Source organism: Callospermophilus lateralis, chromosome 17 (assembly GCF_048772815.1).
Source record: "Callospermophilus lateralis isolate mCalLat2 chromosome 17, mCalLat2.hap1, whole genome shotgun sequence".
Lineage (NCBI taxonomy): Eukaryota > Metazoa > Chordata > Mammalia > Rodentia > Sciuridae > Callospermophilus > Callospermophilus lateralis.
This window is the reverse complement of record NC_135321.1, coordinates 48,072,600-48,093,471: the sequence shown is the minus strand read 5'-3', so window position 1 is coordinate 48,093,471 and position 20,872 is coordinate 48,072,600. Positions and strand designations below refer to the sequence as shown.

At 32.6% G+C, this 20,872-nt stretch overlaps 1 protein-coding gene across 3 annotated transcripts in view; it reads right to left on the bottom strand.

Moving 5' to 3' along the window:
* The window catches only part of Rock1 (Rho associated coiled-coil containing protein kinase 1), a 144,104-nt gene that overhangs the window by 54,694 nt on the left and 68,538 nt on the right, over positions 1 to 20,872 (bottom strand). For 2 of the 3 annotated variants that reach the window (XM_076837385.2, XM_076837388.2), the window contains exons 10-13: positions 18,755 to 18,914; positions 15,173 to 15,233; positions 11,157 to 11,245; positions 7,600 to 7,648 (exon numbers count right to left, since the gene is read on the bottom strand). In XM_076837385.2, the coding sequence (XP_076693500.2) occupies positions 7,600 to 7,648; positions 11,157 to 11,245; positions 15,173 to 15,233; positions 18,755 to 18,914 (359 nt within the window). The remainder of the gene's footprint in view (positions 1 to 7,599; positions 7,649 to 11,156; positions 11,246 to 15,172; positions 15,234 to 18,754; positions 18,915 to 20,872) is intronic. The other variant, XM_076837387.2, reaches the window with a different exon arrangement.

The window sequence follows — 20,872 nt, the reverse complement described above, 5'->3', positions numbered from 1 at the left end:
GGTGTCATGCCTGAGAATACTCTAACTTACTGGTTCCAAAGATTTTGCCTTTATTTTTTCTTCTAGAGGTTTTATAATTTTATATTTACATTTAAATCTATGAATCATTGGGTGAATTTTTGCATAAGGTGTAAGATAGTAAAGTTTATATTCTTGCCTATAGGTATTTAACTGTTCTATTATCATTCGTTAAAAGACTATCATTCTTCCAATGATTTGCTTTTGCACTTTTGCCAAAAAGAAGTCAGCTATAATCATGTGGAGCCATTTCTTTGTTTTCTACTGTTCCACTAATCTATATAACCATTCTTTTTTTTTTTTTTTTGGCCCTGGGGATTAAACTCAGGGCACTTGAGCCATATTCCCATCCTATTTGTATTTTATTTAGAGACAGGGTATCACTGAGTTGCTTAGCACCTCACCATTGCTGAGCCTGGCTTTGAACTCTTGATCCTCCTGTCTCAGCCTCCTGAGCCGATAAGATTACAGGCCTGTGCCACCGCACCTGGCTATATGCCTGTTCTTAGTATCATGCAGTTCTGAACATTGTAGTTATGATTTTTCTAAATAAACCACCCTGCCACGTGTATAAAACATCTAGACAGTTTTAATTATTCCTTTCTGTTCCTCCCTACTCTTGACTTATTATGAATGGGTGGGTATTGCATTCTATCCAATGATGTGTCTGTATCAACTGATATAATCATTTTTCTTTAGTAACTAATATGATGAATTAAACTGATTTTCAAGTATTGAAATAAGCCTACATCTCTGAAATAAATCATGGTTGGGTTTACCTTTTTATATACCACTGAATTCTATTTTGATAAGAATTTTTGTGTTTGTATTCATAAGGGATAATGGTCTATAGTTTTCTCTGTAGTATGGTCTTTGGTTTTGGTATCATGTTAATATCAGCCTCATAAAATTAACTGGGAAGTGTTCTCTTACCTTTTGTGAGAAAGAGTACAGATTTGGTGTTTCCTTTTTTTTAATCCTATTTTTTGGTCTTAATTTATATCTGCTTTTTACCTTTTTATTATTTCTCCTATGTTAAATAATCTCACCCACCTGCAGACTTTTTAAAAATTTTTTAGTTGTTGATGGACCCAGTGCCTCATACATGCTGGCAAGCGCTGTATCACTGAGCTACAACCCCAGTCCCAAATTTGGTGTTTCTTAAACCCTTGGCAGAATTCTCTAGTGAAATCACCTGTCATGGGGAATTTTTATTAGAGTTTTAAAATTGTGATTCTGCTTTACATAACACTTATACAGGACTATTAAAATGATCTATTTTAGGGGCTGGAGTTGTGGCTCAGTGGTAGAGCACTCGCCTAGCATGTGTGAGACCCTGGGTTTGATCCTCAGCACCACATAAAAATAAATAAATGAAATAAAGGTATTGTGACCAACTACAACTAAAAAAATAAATTAAAAAAAATGATCTATTTTACATTGTATGAGTTGTGGCATTTGTATTTTTCAGGGCATTAATCCTACTTTATCTAAATTTCACACTTGTATTTAAAACTGTTCACAGTATCCCCATATTCCCTTTTCATATTCAGAGTCTATAATGATATGCTATTACTAATATTGGTAATTTGTGTCTTCTTTTGTCAGTCTTGCTAGAGGTTTATTCATTTTGTTGGTCTTTTTCAAACAATTTTTTTTTTTTTGGGGGGGTCATTGATTTTCTCTGTTGTTTTTCTGTTTCCAATTTCACTGATCTCTACTTTAGTTACAGTATGGATCTGGAATGTCCCCTAAAAGTTTGTGTCTTGAAGGCTTGGTCCTCAGTGAAGCAATGTTCAGATGTGGGGCATTTGGGAAATGACTGGATCCTAGGAGCTCTAACCTCATTAATGGGGGTAATCCACTGATGGAGTCACAGCTGGGAGGCAGTTCAAAGTGTGGGAGGTGGGACCAAGTTGAAGGGAATGGGTCCTTGGGGACTATATCTTTTCTCCAGCCACTTTCCTCTCTCTGTTTCCTAGTTGTCATGAAGTGAGCAGCTCTGCTCCACTATGTTCTGCCTCACCCACAAGCCCACAGTTAATAGGATTAAGTGACTATGGATGAAACCTGTGAAACTGTGAGCTATCTGTACTCCTTAAAAGTTGTTTTTCTTACATATTTTGTCACAGAGGAAGAAAGCTGATTAACATTAACAGCTCTTATCCTTACTGTTCCTACCTTTCCATTGTTGTGGGTTTCTTTTTGTAGTTTCTTGAAGTAGGAGCTTTGATTATTGATTTGAAACTTTTCCTCTTTTCTAATGCAAACATTTAAGATTCATTTTCAGCACTATGTTAGTTGCACTTCACAAATTTTGATGTTGGATTTTCACTTCAATGCTCTTAGTATTTTTTTAAAATGAAGTTTGGAAGCCAGGCATAGCGGTGCATGCCTGTAATCCCAGTAGCTTGAGTGGCTGAGACAGGAAGATTGCGAGTTCAAACCCAGCCTCAATCAATAACTTAAGAGAGGCCCTAAGCAACTCAGCAAGACTCTGTTTCTAATAACATATAAAAAAGGGCTAGGGATATAGCTCGGTGGTTAAGCACCCTGGGTTCAATCCCTGGTACAAAAAATAAAATAAAATGAAGTTTTGAGATATAATTAACATTGAATATAGTTTTTCATTTTCTTTGAGCTGATGTCTTTGACCTAAGGTTTATTTAGAAATGTGCTGTTTGGTTTCTATGGGTTCACAGTTTTCCTGTTATCTTTCTAGTTTGATTACATTTTGTTCAGAAAACACTATATGATATATTCAACTGTTTTAAATTGGTTTGCTTTCTAGTTCAAGATGTGGTATACTTGGGATGTGGTCCTTAAGCACTGAAAAGATTATATATTCTACTGTTGACGGGTAGAGGGTTCTATAAATGTCAAACAGACCTAGTGGCTGATGGTATGGTTGGGATTCTCCTATATTTGTGATGATTCTCTGTCTAGAAAGAGGAGTTGAAATCTTCAACAATAATTGCAGATTTGTCTATTTCTCTTTCAGTTTTTACTTCAAGTATTTTGTAGCTCAACTGTTTGGTGTATAAACATTCAGAATTGCTGTGTCTTCTTGGTGGATTGGTTATTTTTATCATTATGCGACATTTCTTTCTGCTCTAGGTGATTTTCTTTAAGCTTAAGTCTACTTTATTTGGTATTAATATTGCCAATTTCATTAGTATTTATATATCGTTTTTACTTACGTATTTATATATCTTTTTACTTTCAATTTACCTATGCTTTTATATTTGAAGTTTTTGTAGACAATATATTAAGTGTGGGATTTTTTTTTTAAAAAAATGAATTTTAAGGGCTGGGATTGTAGCTCAGTAGCAGAGCACTTGCCTTGCATGTGTGAAGTAGTGGGTTCAATCCTCAGCACCACATAAAAATAAATAAATAAAGATATTGTGTCCATCTACAACTAAAAAAATATATATAAAAATTTTTTAAAACCTCTGTTAATTGGTATCTATTTAATTTTCATTTGATGTAATATTAAGGTTAATTCTGCCATTTTTCTTTGATTTCTGCTTTTTATCAATTTTCTCTTTCCTGCTTTTTTGTGGGTTACTTGAATATATAACATACATTATTTTTTAAAGAAGAAAGTATCTGTGGAGATAAAATCTTTTATTTGTGGAGTTTTTTAGTGTATTTTCTGGTACAGATTTTTCAGTGGATGCTTTAGATGTTTTGTTATATACAAATACCATTATATCACATTGTACTAGTACTGACATCTTACCAATTCATGTAGAGTCTCATTACCTTTCTGTTTATAATCGTCTTAAATATTTCCTTTACATACACGGAGAACTACATCAGACAGTCTTATAGTTTCTCTACAACTATCAAATACAACTAAAAAAAATTACAAGAAGGAAAATGTATTTCTGTAATTTTATTCTCTCTTCTTTTTTTCCTAATAATTCAAGATTCCTTCTTTTGTTATTTCCTTTTATTTGGGGAGGGAGTAGTACTGAGGATTAAACCTAGGGGGACTCTACCACTGAGCTATACACCAGGTCTTTTTATTTTTCTTTTGAGACAGGGTCTCACTAAGTTGCCCAGGCTGGCCTCAAACTTCAGCCTCCTGAGTACCTGGGATTACAGATACAGATGTGTGCCAGCCTATACACTTATCACTTCCTTTCTACTTAGAGAATTTTCTTTAGTCATTCTCTTAGGGAAAGTGCACTGGCAAGTTACTTAGTTCCTCCCATCTGAGAAGTTCATTTTTTTTTTTTTTAAGTTGTAGATGGACAAAATACCTTTATTTATTTTTTATGTGGTGCTGGGAATCAAACACAGTGCCTCACATATTCTAGGCAAGAGTTCTACAATGAGCTACAACTGCAGCCCCTCTTGATTTTTTAAAAATTCATTTGGGAAGAATATTTGAGCATAGAATTCCAGGTTCACATGGTATATTTTTTTCCCCAGCACTTGAAAAACGTGTCTCTTCCCTCTTGCCCTCATGGTTTCTGATAAGATATCTGCTTTTATGTGCATTGATTTTTCCCTTTTAATAAGGTGTCTCTTGCTAAGTTTCACATTTGCTCTTTGTCATTTGTTTTTAGAAGTTTTATTATGTCTAGGTGTAAACTATCTTTGGATTTATTTCTTTTGTGGTTTGTTAAGCTTCTTGTAGGCTGATGTCTTTTACATGTAGGTTCATGTCCTCTGCTATATTTGTGGAATTTTCAGTCATCATTCCTTCCCATCCCCTTTCTTCATTCTTTCAGTAATTCCAATGACTGAAATGTTAGAACTTTACTGTTACAGTTCTACATGCCCCTGAGGCTCAGTCACTTTTATGTCCCATGCATCTATTTTCTCTGTTGTTCAGACTAGAAAATTTTCATTGTTCTATCTTTAGGTTCTCTAACTCTTTCCTCTGTATTACTCTGCTGCTGACATCATTCATCAAGAGTTTTATTTCAATTACTATAATATTTTTGGTTGGTTCTATTTTATATCATTCATCTACATCTTTGCTAATACTTTCTCTTTGCTGAAGCATTTTTTTTTAAACTTACTTCAAGTATGTTTGTAGTTGGTCACTGAAACATATATATAATTGTTCCTTTAAATCACTCTCAGATATTTCTAACACTTGTGCCACCTTGGTGTTGGTATCTGACTTCTTTCATTCCAGTTGAGATGTTTCTAGTTCTGATTATGATGAACAATTTGCTATTCAAAGCTGGACATTTTTAGTATTATCTTACAACATTCTGGATCTTAATTTAAATCTTCTACTTCCACTAGCCAAATCATGAAGTCAACCTAGGTGTTCATCAACAGATGAATGGACAAAGGAAATGTAATATGTATAGTCAATGGAGTTTTATTCAGCCGCAGGGACAAAATTATGCAAGAAAACAGAACTGGAGATCATAGTTTTGCATGGAATAAGATTCAGAGAGAAAAGTATCAGATTTTCTCTTATGTGTAGAAACTAGAGGGAAAGAAGGAAAAAGAGATGGCATGAAAGTAGAAAGGTGACCATTAGGGTGGAAGGGTAGTAAAGGTAGGAAGGAGAGGGTGGACGGATATTAGAGACTGAGATTGATCAAACTGTGTTTTTGTGTAAATGTGAATATACCACAATAAATCTCATCCTTCTGCATAATTAAGATGAAATACATAAGTAAAATGTCTGTTTCAGGATGCCTTTCTGTCACTATTCTGGTAGGATTAAGGAAGTGCTGCTTTATTTCTGCCAGGTGAAAATAGATAACCAGATTTTGCACTTAGCTTCTATTGATACCCAAAGTGTGTATGTGTGTGTGTGGGGGGGTGGGGGTGCTGATCTTCATTACTGCTGGATGACAATGGGAGTTCTAGCACTCCATCAATTACATGCCTGACAGAAGGGAATACCTTATTACTATTTCTTAGGTGGACTCCACAGTTACTGTTGTGGAGAAGGCTTGGCATTTTCAGTGGTGAAAGTTCTGACTTTCTACCATGCCTCTTCTGGCAAACACCCCAGAAATAGTGGGAGGGGTGCCATGTCATTACAGGTAGGTGTAAGTGGAAATCTGGATTTTCCTCATGGCCTCTGCTACACTGTCTAAGGAGAAGGAGGAGGTTAGTTACCACACAGTGGGGATGAATATCCCTTTACTAGGCTTTCTTTAATATTAGCTCATCTGAGGCTGTGGTATATTACAGCACAGAGGAGGTGGGAGTCTAGGCTTCTCACTTAGCTTTTGCTGGTGGGGGGTGGGGCTACATTTTTCCATGCCATTTGCCTGAGTACAGCAGTGATTGTGTAAGTTTTCTGACTTCCTAACCTACTCCTTTTTTGGTCCTTAGGTTAGGGAAAGACTTTTCTTAGGGTTTTTGTCTGTGCTGTTGGCATTTCTAGGTTGCTGCCATCTCCAGTAAGCAATCTGAGATATATGTGCAGCAAAAAGAAAGCCCGGAGTATTCATTCCTGTGTTGTTTTTCAAGACCCAAGTACCTAATTTACCTGGTCAGCCTTCTTCTTTCCACCTTTCAGAATACTTTTTTACATTTGCTTTGTATTTAATGTCTATGGATTTTAGCTGTACTTAGCAGGAAGAATAGGGAAAAGTACTTTCATGGTGTTTTTTCCATAAGTAGGACTATTCTAATTTATAATTAAGATTTCCCTCTTATCTTTAATTTGGAAAAAGGAATGACAAATCTAGCACATCTAAATTTTATCTGTTTTAAAAATGAAATATAATAAAAAGTGAAAGATATTCAAAAAGGATCCCTTAAACACTAAGAGTAAAAAATACAGTGCTAAGGCTAAGTACATACTGCCCAATGGCCAACTGGTAAAATATTCCTGAAATCTTCACAGATGACTGACCTACTACATATACATACAAAGCTACAAATGAAAGAGGATAAACCCGTGACAGATACCATTTCTTAGTAAAAACAGAGAGGTTAAATCTAAAAAGGACAAGGAAAGTAAAGTACTAAAGAAAGACTACAGATAGTCTTCCTTTCAAGGGACTCTTCACATACACAGTAGAAAGATATCTACAAGGAGACTAAGAGGAAAGAAAATGTATTAGATATTTACAAATATTAAAATCATCCTATTATCAGAGAAGTTTATGCTATGTTTCTCTAATAAAACCATCTTAGTAGGTAATCATGGAAAACATGAATAATTCCAAAATCAAAGTACTTCCCATTTGACCACATGTAATTATGTTAATATCAATCCTTTAAAAATATTTTAAATTAGATTCCTACCTCATTTCCTATTTGTCTCTTCCTGATATAGTTCTAGATTCAATTTCTGATCTCTAACTTCTCTTCCTTCTTTTCATTTTTCAACTTTAAGGACTTTTGGACTAAATTTTATATTCTAAAATTTCAAAATGGTCATAGAATAAAATTGTACAAAGGAAACTTAAAGTATAAACTGCACCACTTGAACCTGCAACTCCAAAGGCTTTCATCTTAATTCTCTAGTTGCGTTTTGTGTTTCAACTATGTAGTTCAAATGCAATTATCTCAGAAAATAAAACAATCTGAAAGTAGGAACAATCTCAAAAAGGAAAACCTGTTTAATAAACAAAAATGTACCTCTTCATCCAATTCTTTCATTATCTTGTCTAGTTTTATATTTGAAGTTCTGCAAAAACAAAAGCAATACAGATTAGAAATATATTGTTTATTGCCCAGAGTTGAAAATCTATATTTTTTTTAATTATTTATTTTTTAGTTTTAGGTAGACACAATATCTTTATTTTTATGTGGTGCTAAGAATCGAACCCAGTGCCCCACGCATGCTAGATGAGTGCGCTACCACTTGAGCCACATCCTCAACCCCATATACCTTACTTTTTCACAACTAGGGTTTCTTAATCTTTTTTGGTGCCATGAACTTCTTTGGCACTCTGGTGAAGTCTATGGCCTTTTTCAGAATAGTAATTTTAAAAGCATAAAAAATACAGAAGAATAAAAGAAGCCAATTATATTGATATACAGTTATAAATTCTTAAAAGCAAATGTATATGCTTTTCATTACTATATGAAATCACAAGGTCTAGTAGCAGTAATTTCAAGGTAGTAATATTCAGAGATTAACTAACAACTTTAATATAGGAAAATATCTGTGATTTTTATTAGTAATAAAAAGCTCACAGCTACTGCTTATTAACTTTATTGTTGCCTTTGAACAGAATTTAAAAATGATAAATGCCAGTTATAAGTTAGGGAAAATATTCACTTTTTCTCATCCATCTTTAAGGACCTTGAATTTTATCTAGGAGAATTTTATAAATCCCAGAGTAAATGATACTACCTAGAAATCATCCTTGACTCATTTTTCTCCTTTACTCCCATCTAGTTAGATAAATATCAAGTGCTGCAAATTAACTAGATAGTTCTTTTTAAAAATTATATTTATGTACACTTTCTTCCTTCTTTTTTTGTGGTGCTCTGTGTAGATTGAAACCAGGGCCTCACGTATGCTAGACAAGTGCTATACCACGCAGTCACATCCCCAGTCTGATGTATTATTAAAAAAAAAAAAAATACACACACATATCTTTATCTTCTTGGTTTAATAACTTTCAATGGTTGGCTGGGTGAGGTGGGACATGCCTGTAATCACAGTGGCTCGGGAGGCTGAGGTACTAAGCAACTCAGTGAGACCTATCTCTAAATAAAATACAAAAAAATAGGGCTAGGGATGTGGCTCCAGTGGTTGAGTGCCCCGGAGTTCAATCCCAGGTATGAAACAAACAAAAAACTCCAAAGTGTTTCCATCACACTTAGCATAATTTCCAAGTTTCTAAGCTTGTCAGAAACAAAGTCCTGGGGAAGGGGTTGTAGCTTACTGGTTGAGTGCTTGCCTCGCATGCATGAGCACCACATAAAATAAATAAATAAATAAACAAACAAACAAACAAACAAACAAAGATTAAAAAAAAAAAGTCCCTCAAGATCTAGACCATGCCAACCTCCCCAGCCTAATTTCAGCCTTTTTTTTTCCTCCTTCAAATATTACTACCTAATCAATCTCTCTTACATCAAGGCCTTCACAGATACGTATTCCCTGGATCCTAACAAATCCTTCTATTCTTTCTTAGTATTTCCCATTGAACCTTCTGGTTCCAGTTTTTCTAATCTACAACAAAATAGTGGGTTATCTCCTAATGTATACTTGTATCATTTTCTTCTCTCTCCACCTTACCACATACCATACTAATAACTACCTTTGTATCTTCATTGTTGATTACAAGCTCCATGTGAAGAGGGTCTATTTCTTGTTTTAGTCAGGACTACACTGCTGGCAAGCACATTATCTGATACAAACTGACCTTTTTTTAAATTAAACTGGTTTGAATGTGCAGAATTAGATTAGAATTAGTTTTGATTTAATCTGTATGTGGTGGTAGCTGGGGAAAATTTCTAGATAAAATTTATTTTTACCCTGTCCACTTAGAACCAACCAAATTCTTCCAGTTCCTGGAAGGGTAAAAGGCTAAAAGTAGGACAGGGAAAGACAATCTAAAAATAACCAGCTATAGCCTCAGTAATTTAGCAAGGCCCTCAGCAACTTGGCAAGATCCTGTCTCAAAATAAAAAATAAAAAAGGGCTGGGGTTGTGGCTCAGTCAGTGGTAGAGTGCTTGCCTAGCACACATGAGGCCCTGGCTTTGATCTTCAGCTCCATTTATAAATGAAATAAAGATACTGTGTCCACCTACAACTAAAAAAATAAATTAAAAAAAAAAAGAGTTGGGATGAACAGGTTGGGATGTAGTTCAGTGGTAAAATGCACCGGGGTTCAATTCCTGGTACCAAAATAAACAAACAAAAAAAGCTACATTTTTGTGGAATAAAGCTCTAATGGATATGTGAGAAAAGAAACAGGATAAAACATTTGAATGCTCATGAGAAAATAAATGTAAGCAAATATTAATTTACAATTCTCAGCATTAAGTCATTAAAATTAAAAACTATTCACCAGGGATGGGGTTGTGGCTCAGTGGTAGAGTGCTTCCCTAGCATGTGCCAGGCCCTGGGTTTGATTCTTAGCACCACATAAAAGTAAATAAATAAATAAAAAACCAAAGGTATTGTGTCCAACTACAACTAAAAAAATAATTTTTTTTTAAAAAAATCATTCACCAATATGTAATTTTAAAAGTTCTTATCACATTTTAATTCCATTTTCTTGAGAGTACACATTTTCACATGATTATCAGCCATTTTGTTATTCTATTTCTTCCTCAAATTGATGCCCATCACTACTACTACCTTCAACACTCATTCAACAGTTTCTCCATTTCCTCCCTTTATTTATATATTATATACTTAGAAATTCCTTCCAAATTCTGGGATCAGATGATTGCTTATTTCCAGTGCTTTTACTTTTTTTTTTTTTTAAGTTTATATTATACACTTAACAATCTACCAGGGATGGTATACAGTGAGAATTTTACCTGTTTCCTACTTCTCTATATCTATCTGGTCACAACACTGAGTATTTATAATTTCATTTGTTGAATATTTAATCTGTTACCTTTATATTTCATTTATTCAATACTGTTCACTAATGACATAATTATAAAAAGTTATTGCTTATAATTATAAAAATTATTGCTATTAATAAGAAATAGCATTATGCTAAGTTATTTTAAAATAATAACATTTGATCATCCACTATTTCATAAATATATATGCTATTAGAATTTGATGCACATGAAAAAATTCTGAGTTACTGCTCTAAGGAATCACAGTAGAAATCAATGACTGCATCAAAATTTAGTGAATTTTAAACATCAACACTTCACATTTTAGAAAGTAATTTATTTAATGTAAACTAATTTGCTCTTTCAGTTAGCTAATTAAAATGAGAGGAAAAAAGTAAAGGATCAGATAATTAGCTGAATTAGAACTATTAAGAAGGAAGACTACCAGAAACAAATGAACTTTAATAGTTTGAGAAAAGTACATTTATGACTAAAAGCCAACATCAATGCTACTTTTTTATTCTAGCTAAGACATTCTTCATGGATGTGTATCAGTAGCAACTTTAATATTCATCTACTTTTGAGTGTTTATGAGTTTGAGCTTTAAAGTATTTGCTATATACAACTATTAACATGAAAAACATAATTATATTCTTACCTGCACTTCTGCTCCATTTCATCTTTTAACTGTATTTCATTATGCAGCTGTTCTTCTAGCTTATAAATTGTTTTTTGCAAACTTTCCTGCTTTAATTGAAAGAAAAATCCATCTCATTCAACTAATAATATTGATAGAGAAATTAAGAATAATAAGTTTATGGTACCATTTTACATCTGTTTAGGAAATAATTAATCTTATCACTTTCTATTAATTATTATTACTTTAAAAAGTATTGTCTCAATATTTACTTGTATCTCAGTACTGTACTATGTGTCAGTAACACAAAAATTTAAAAATGGTCTGGCCCCTGTTCTCATAAAGCTAATGATGTCCCTGTTCTCATTAAGGTAATGGTGCATAAAGAAATGGGAAGTGATTTAAACATTATACAATGTTCATATATATTGAAACATTAAATGGCATTTCATTAATATGTACAATCTTAATTGTTTAATATATCCATTAAGCACCCACAATGAGCCAGCTGCAGTAGCACACACCTATAATCCCAGCAGCTCAGGAGGCTGAGTAAGGAGGCACAAGTTCAAAGCCAGTCTCAGCAAAAGCGAGGCCGCTAAGCAACTCAGTGAGACCCTGTCTCAATAAAATACAAAATAGGGCTGGGGATGTGGCTCAGTGGTTGAGTGTCCCTGAGTTCAATCCCTGGTACCAAAAAAAAAAAAAAAAAAAAAAAGCCACAATGACCCAAAGATATGTACAAAATATGAATCCATGGTAGGTGATAATATAGTATTCTGAAGGACAGAAGGGTGAGTGACTTCTAATTCTGCCAGAAATATGCAATGCTTGAAGTAATACCAAAAACATGAGAAAAAATTACCCAGAAGAGACAGTAGTAGAAAGAAGATATTTCAGCCAGAATGAACATACAGGCCAAAAGTAGAGGTAGAAGAAAATAAATTTGGGAAATGGGAAGAAATCAAATATGGCAGAGTTTAGCATACAAGAGGGAAAATAACTCTTATCAAACCTGACAAGTGTGGGACCATGATTCCTTGATTGGAAACTTTAACCTATAAGCAATATATGACATAACATTGGCATCTCAGAAACCAAACTTCAATAATAAGGTAGATTCAGGGGAAGTGAAATTCTAGAAAGAACAAGTTACCAGGCTATTGAAAAAGTTCCAGTAAGAGTGAATATTGATCTGATATAAAGAAGAGGTTGTAGTTATGAAGAGGAAGAAATGGATAAATCTCAATTAGAAAGCAGATTTATGACCTCAGAAATAATTAGAAATGAGAGAGAACATATATAGTACCATTATGAAAAGCAAGAAACAAAAAAGTTATTGCTGGGACGGCATGAGAGAGAAAAACTGTGTTTAGCTTTAGCCTTGTTAGAGAGGCCAGAGATGTATCCAAAAGAGACAAGTTTTTGTATAAAGCTTTGAGGAAGAAGGTAGATATACAAGAGAATACCAATAGAAATGAGCAGAGACAAGATCACAACTTGGGGAAACATTTAATAATTTAGTAGAGGAATGAAAATAAAATTCAAGGATGCAGGGCTGGGGGTATATAGCTCAGTGGTAGAGCGCTTGCCTAGCATGTGTGAGGCCCTCAGTTTGAACCTCCACATAAAAGTAAATTAACAAAATAAAGGTATTGTGTCCATTACAATTAAAATAAATAAATTTTAAAAAATCAAAGATGGGAGGAAAGGAAGGAAATAAAGGAAACATGAAAGAATTATAAAAGCTTAAAGTTTCAAAGAAGAAAGAGTAGTCAATATCAAATGCAGCAAAAAAAAATTATTTATCACATTTGGCAACTGCAAAGTTGTTAGAATTTTAACTAAAACACTTGCAAGGAAAAGTTGAAAATTAAATTAGTTGATTTCTGTACTTCATTCCCTCTGTTCTTACCAGAGCAAAAGATAAAAAAGCAGCCACTGACAGTAACTTACAGCAATCATCACTGAACAGAATCAGCCCAAAAGATAAATCCTTTCAATATTTCTGAAGTCTTTTTGTTGTTGTTGTTGTTGTTTTTCTTTTTAGTTAAAACATGACAGTAGAGTATCTTCTGATGTTTATATAAACATGTAGTACATCTTCTTCTAATTAGGATCCCAGTATTGTGGTTATGCATGATGTAGAGATTCACTATGACATATTCACAAATGTACATAGGAAAGGTATGTCTGAATCATTCCACTGTCTTTTCTATTCCTGTCTCTGCTCCCTTCCCTTCCATTCCCTGAAATCTAATGTACTTTTAATCATACAATGCTGTGAGAGCTGGGTTACAGCAAGGCCTTAATATTACCTTCCCTAGATCAAAAGTGCTTTTATTTTAATGACATCTGAGTCCCAAAGCATTGTGAGCTATATAACTTACTTACGAGCTCTTTGTGATGAAAATTTAAAAGAGAAACAAGTAACTCACACAGTTCTTTCCTCTTTTTCTCACCTTCTCTTTCTACATTTAAAACTTAAATACATCAGAGAAAGAGAAGAACTGTACCAGCTTCTAAAAAATGTTGTTACTTCTCTAATCCTCTGTTAAAACACCTAAGCTCAGGCTGGGGTTGTAGCTCAGTGGTAGAGTGCTTGCCTCATATGTGTGAGGCCCTGGGTTTGATCCTCAGCACCACATAAAAATAAACAAACAAACAATACAGATATTGTGTCCATTTACAACCTAAAAAATATATTTAAAAAACCATGTAGGTTATAGTACAGTGTTTAAGGAATGTTTTAAGGATGGTCAAATGATTATTCCTGATTTTTTTTTTCCAGAAAAGTCCTAGTTAACACAAAAGAATTTCCTCAAATGTAAACAAATAAGAGTTTTTAAAAAACAACAAAACCTCTCATGAACATGAACCATAAAAGCAACAGAAGAACTCACAATTAAAATGTACTTACTAGAATAATTTAAATCCCAGTGGAAAAATTAAATAGTGCTTATTCTCCATTTCCCCAACAACCTTCTAGTCTTGAAGATCTATCCTCTGTTCGTCTTTGCCTTAAAATCTACAAACTGTAATACTCTGTTGCCCTATCATTTTGAAGTTGGTTTCAAACCATGGGAGAGACCAACAGGAAATCAGAGGGTAGAGAAATGAAGTATCCATTTCTTCATATCCTTCTGGCTTTACCATAGCTTTGGAAGTGTTTTATGATGTTAGGCTTTCTCTGAGCTACCACTACAGGATTTTCTCTTTGCCTCAACTATGGGAGCAATGGCTTCATACTGTTTTTAACCAATGCTGATGTTCACAATGTAACAGTACTTCCATTAAAACTTCATTTAATGAATTCATGAACAAAGTGTGATTAAAATACTTGCTGGGATAAGATTCAGCCTTACAAAGGAAAGGATATTGTGATATATATCACAACAACTTAAAGACATTATGCTAAAAAAATAAGCCAGTCACAGAAGGATAAATATTGTGTAATTCCAGGAGGTAAATAATCAAATTTATTGAGACAGAAAGTAGAATAATAGATATAAGGGCCTGGAAGAAGAATGAAATGGGGAGTTTTTTTTGTTGTTGTTTTTTTTTTTTTTCAGGGTACAGAATTTAAGTTTGAGATACGAAAAAGTTCTAGAGAAGGATAGTGGATGGTTGCACAATTCTGTAAACGTTCTTAATATCTCTGAACTGTATACACTTGAAATATAGTTAAAATGATAAATTTTATGTTATAGCTACTTTACTAATACAAAAAAATCTTCATTTAAATCTTCCATGTCTAGACCCTTAGTGATGAAATACTTATATTACTGATTCCAAAGATTAAAAGGACAACTATTGTCAATCTGTGTAGCAATTTAGTTTACTGTCTTTACATAAATTATTTTATTTGATATTCAGAAAAATTCATATCAGAAAGGAGACAAGAGATAAAAATTGCCAGAAAAATCTAAGTGCAATAACCATTCATTCATAAGCAACACATAAGCTTACTCAATACCACACACAGAAATACATGATACGTAAAACAATTTTTAAAAAGCAAATAAGAAAATACCTACCAAGCTTTTATCCACATTGGAACTGGTTCTGTTATCATTAGGATTTGCAGAAGGTAAGTATCTGGGGGAAAGGAGTTTAAAAAGAAAAGAAACAAAACAATCCACCTTAATATTCAATAACAACCAATAACAAATACTATATGCTTATTTTATGTTCAGTATTTTACTAGCTATGTTTATAAAAAAATTAGGCACAAGTACATATTTTTATTTTAGAAAAAAATACAGAAATGATACATAATTAAATGAAATCCCAGTTAGGTCTATAATCATATGACTTGCTATTTCTGCTACAAAACATGTGACTATTTCAAGGAAGACAAATAAAAAATATAGTCTTAAATTAGTTGAAATCAGGTTTTCTTGGCCATAAGAGCAAGTTGCAATAGGTTTGCCACCAACAGTAACTAAAAGTCATTCCAATTTTAGAGCCTTTTGAATTTAACAACCAGGGACAAGGAATCGTTGACCTTTAAGACAGAGTACAACTACCTCCACTTCCCTCAACTATCCTTTAGCAAAACATAATATTTGCTTGCTTGGGTTTAAATTATTTCTTTTTTTTTTTTTCTTGCCTAAGTAATTGAAATAACAGAATCAAAGTCTGGGTAAAATCCTACCAAATTTTGGGACACCAAGCCTTGAAGAGTTCTTTAATTTAATTCAGTGTAAAGTTAGAATTACATGAAAATACAGGTGGTTGGTGAGACTTAAAGATCTTCACAGGGGGAGCTGGGGTTGTGGCTCATCAGTAGAGCACTCATCTAACACGTGTGAGGCACTGGGTTCAAGACTCAGCACCACATAAAAATAAATAAGTAAATGTCCAGCTGCAACTAAAAAAAAAAATTAAAAAAAAAAAAAGATTTTCACAGGGCTGGAGTTGTAGCTCAGTAGTAGAGGGCTTGCCTGGCACATATGAGGCACTGGGTTCAATCCTCAGCACCACATTAAAGAAAAAAAGGTAGGTAGGTAGGTATTGTGTCCATCTACAACTAAAAAAATAATTTAAAAAAGATCTTTACATGTCTTACAGGAATATCAAATAAGTAGAGTTAGATAGATAGTATATGTGAAATTTTTTCTAAGATACCAAATATAATGTAAAAGTAAGGTACTGCTGCTATTGCTCCTGCTATCACTTCCAACATGATCCAATACCAATATTATTATCTCCACCATCACCACCACTTACTGTCAGCACTTTGATTAACTAGAAGAGCGCTCTCAAAATACCAAATAGTTACAGTACATTTCACAGCTGTATAGGTTCAGCTATTAACACATAGGTATTAACAGTGAATAACAACTATACTTTAGCAATAAAGATCTCTGCCCTTGACAATTAAAAGATATTTTTATATTTCAGGGGTAAGAGTTTCTGAAGTTTTCTACTTCACACTAGTATATTCAAAATTAGACTTACATATGATAGTAAGGGTCATTCATATTTTATTGCTTCCTTATTAAAAGCAATCACACTTTTACCTATTCATATGATAGACACTTATCTTAAAATTACTATATTAATTGATAAGGCTATGACACTTAAGAACATAGTAAAATGTCAAGGCTGGAGACACAGGTCAGTGGCAGAGCATTTGCCGCGAATGTGCAAGCTCTGGGCTCAATTCCTGAAAAACAAAACCAAAAAGCCCTATACAATAAAGTTTCTATTTTTAAAAAACCTAAAAATTGAAGACACAACTTGGTGTGAATGAATGTTGTATACAACCAGAAATATAAAAAATTGTGCTATGTGTAATAAGAATTGTTATGCATCCCACTGTCATATATAAATAAAAAAGCATTAGTTTAAAAAAAACCTAAAGGGGCTGGGGTTGAGCCCTCGCCTAGCATGTGCAAGGCCCTGGGTTCAATCCTCAGTACCACATAAAAATAAATAAATAAAGATATTTTTTAAAAATATTTTTTAAAAAAACTAAAAATTACACTTGAGACAGGAATAAAAAGGAAAATCAGAGAACATAATGAAGTACATGGCAATGTAGTACAAATAACTTAGTGTTTAGTTAATTAAAGATTACCTTTGTATAGAAAAATGTAAGTAAAATAATTATCTGTTGAACTATAGTATAGAAAAATCCAAAAATACTGGGAGTTGTTTTTAATCAATATCCTGAGTGTTTCAGAAACCAATTCAAAGAATAATTGATAAAAGCACCAAAGAAGAGAGAGAGAGAGAGAGAGAGAGAGAGAGAGAGAAAGGGAGGGAGGGAGGAAACTTCAGCAAAACCACTCTTTTGTGTATATATGTCAATATAAAATAGCTACATTATTATACACTCCGAGTGTTAGGGGGAAAAAATGACTAAATTATTGGGCTTTTCTCTGAGTCAAAACTTACGTGTTTTGTGTATTCAGTATTGCTTTTTAGTGCATTGTTATAGAAATTTCATAAAGCAGGCCTAAATTGCCTTCTTATTTTCTAAATTTGCCTTGAATCACTTACAGTTAGCTATAATAACTAGTTTAATAATTGCTCTAAATAAATACCTAAAACTACTCTAATGTAGTATAATTTGATTTTAAGAAAATTTATTCTGAAATAATTAAAAAATAATAGTAAAACTTAATGCACCCAGTTATTGTTGTTATATGATTCATTATAATATATTAATACAGAACTTTCTTTGGCTTTCAATTAAGTAGTACGTATCAACCTATATTATTCATTTCCTATGATGTGAGCAGTTCAAGAGAAGGTATTATAACTTGGTCATTTTTCTTCCTGCACCTTGGTATTTAGCTTATATTTGACAAAGAGAAAGTTATCAAACATACCTGTTTGAATGAATGGATGTCCAGCACAGAAATAATGTTAAACTTACATCACAAGTACATTTGGAAAGACTAAAACTCACATTAGCTAATACTAATATTAATAACAGCTAACACTGAATATTTTTACTCCATGCAAAGTGCTCTAAGTGCTTTCCTGTGTTTTGCTTTACTCCTCCCTTATAAAACTCTCTGATGCAAGTATTATTGATGTTATCATCATCCCTATTTTTGAGGAAATGAAAGCATAGAAGATTAAAGTTACTAATTCAACATGATATGATAGTACAGAAAATACTATTTGTTGTAATACATAGTGAATTTATTAAATAGTATCTGGGAAAAATCGATTTTTGAAGAGCTAAAAATTATGGACCTTAGGTAACAATATAGAGATGATAATGCTAGGAAAGTTAATATTATATATTATTCCAAACTGTATTATAAATCATAAATCTTTAGATAACAACACTGACCTAAATATCAGTATTAACAGTGTCTTTTGACCTATTAATTGTCACTTGAGAACATAAAGTACATCAGACAGCAAAGAATTTCTGAAAAACAATATCCTGAATATAAATGAGTCTAAAAAAAAAATCAAACATGAAATGCTAGAAATACCATGCATCACTGAAAAATGGTATTATAAATATTAGAAGATGTATCTGTATATCTCATTAAATATATTTTAAAAGGATCTTTAGATATCCCTAAGAAAATAATATGAATATAATAAAATCAAAACCCACCCCTAAAATTACTATTTAGCTTACTTACCTACGATTGCTATAATACGTAAATCCTACAAAAGGTAGTTGATTGCCAACAAAAGCTTTAGGAATAGGGAATGTTTCTTCATCTCCTTTATCATCTTCTAAGTCATCAAAATTACTAGTATCAATGTCACTACTTAAATCAGGTACAACTGGTGCTACAGCTAAAAATAGAAAGAAAATTGTTGTTGATTTCAAATATACAAAGTGACACAAAGATTCTATACCAGCCCAGTATGGTAGTGTACACCTTTAGTCCCAGCTACTTAGGAGGCTGAGGCAAGAGGCTCCCTTGAGCCCAGGAGTTCAAGACCAACCTGGGGAACAGAATTGAGACCTCATCTCAAGAAAAAAATAAATAAATAGTGACAATAATAATGATGTCTCTTTTCTAAATAGCTGTAAAACAAATTCCAAATAGGATGAATCTATTACACTAAGATTCATTATAATTAATAAATGTTAATTATTAACTCATTCATTTGTAATTTATAAATCTACTGTTCATTGCTGTATGAGGAATAATATTCACAAACCCATAAATATTCATAAATCTATGGTTTGGAAATTTGACACTAATTTTATTAATAAACTATGAATTAATAATTTGTTAATGTTTATTGATAGTTTGTTATATAATTCTTGAAATGATATATACCAAATCACCTATAATTCAAATTTAACTTGAATATTACAAGTCAAGTTATTAGGATTACTTTAAATACATCGCTGTATAAATTTCTCAAAAGCATTTAGGATTATAGAAAAGAATTTCCAGAACCTATAACATTACAAGCTATACTCTAAAAAGTTGGGTTAATTTTAAATACAGTATTGTTTTATTAATCTGCTATGAAGCAAACCAGAAATCAAGGTTAATTCTTAGTAGTCCTGAATATAATTACTAATTTGAAACTGAAATATTTTTATTTTTATTCACATCAAATCTACATGATCAATATTCCTATCATTCAATATCTCCATAAGATTAAACAATAAGGAGCAAAGGATTCTGAATTAGTTTCAGACTAGCTACTTCCAGAATTAAGTGATTAAGAATAATTCAGTATTTACAACACGGTTAAAAAAAAAAAAAAAAAAAAAGCAAGGACACAAAAACATGGATAAAGCATCTCAAGATTGTAAACATGATGGGGAGGGGCAAGACTTACATATACCTAATAATTTAAAATGATATGACAGTCTTTAAATATTATAATCCAGGAGAAAATACCACATAAAAGCTTGAATATGCTATAAGGGGTACATTAAAAATAAATTTAGGATACATATTTTTTAGTTTAAAGGCACAATAGTTTATAATACACAAAATGAATTCTTATCAAAATACTAAATACTCATTTCAGGAACAATTGTTTCCTTTTTCTTTGGGAAAAAAGATAAAGATAAGCAAGGCAACAAAAAAACAACTGAACAGTTTCATGGTCTTAATCTCATATAAAGGAACTATTTTTTTAGTTAGCTGGGTGCTTCAGGCAAGAAATATCTATTTTCAGGCAATCTTAGACACACTGAAATATCTGAATAATTTGGGAACAAAACAACAGATTTAGCCCAACAAAGTTGTAGTATTAACTAATAGCAATGAGTTAAAAAAAAAAAAAAAAAGTTCTTCTACCATGTATTTCTTTAAGGCCAAGAGAACTGCTTGATCATACAATGCTGATATCCTAATAATTAATTTCCTAATATGTAAAATGAGAGAAAAATAAAAGGTTGCTGACCCCAGGGAAGTCTACAGTCAATTATGGAATGGCATGCATTTTACTTTCAAAAAATTCTCAATCATGAAGAAATTTTGCCTACAGGGGACTTCTGGGAATATCTGTGTACATTTCTGGTTGTCACAAATACACAAAATCTTAAAATAAACTTTCTTAAATATGTACCAAAGGCTATTAAGGATGAAGAAATAAACTATAGGAACCAGAAGAATGTTATCTTAAACAGAAAATATTAAGACAGAGACAGAAAAAGGAACAAAACAGAAATTCTGGTGCTGACATGAAAAAGTAAACACAGCGGAAGGGAAGTGTGGCACCATTAACTAGACCAACACATGAATTATGGGAGTTCATAGGGAGAGGAGAAAAAGCAGCAG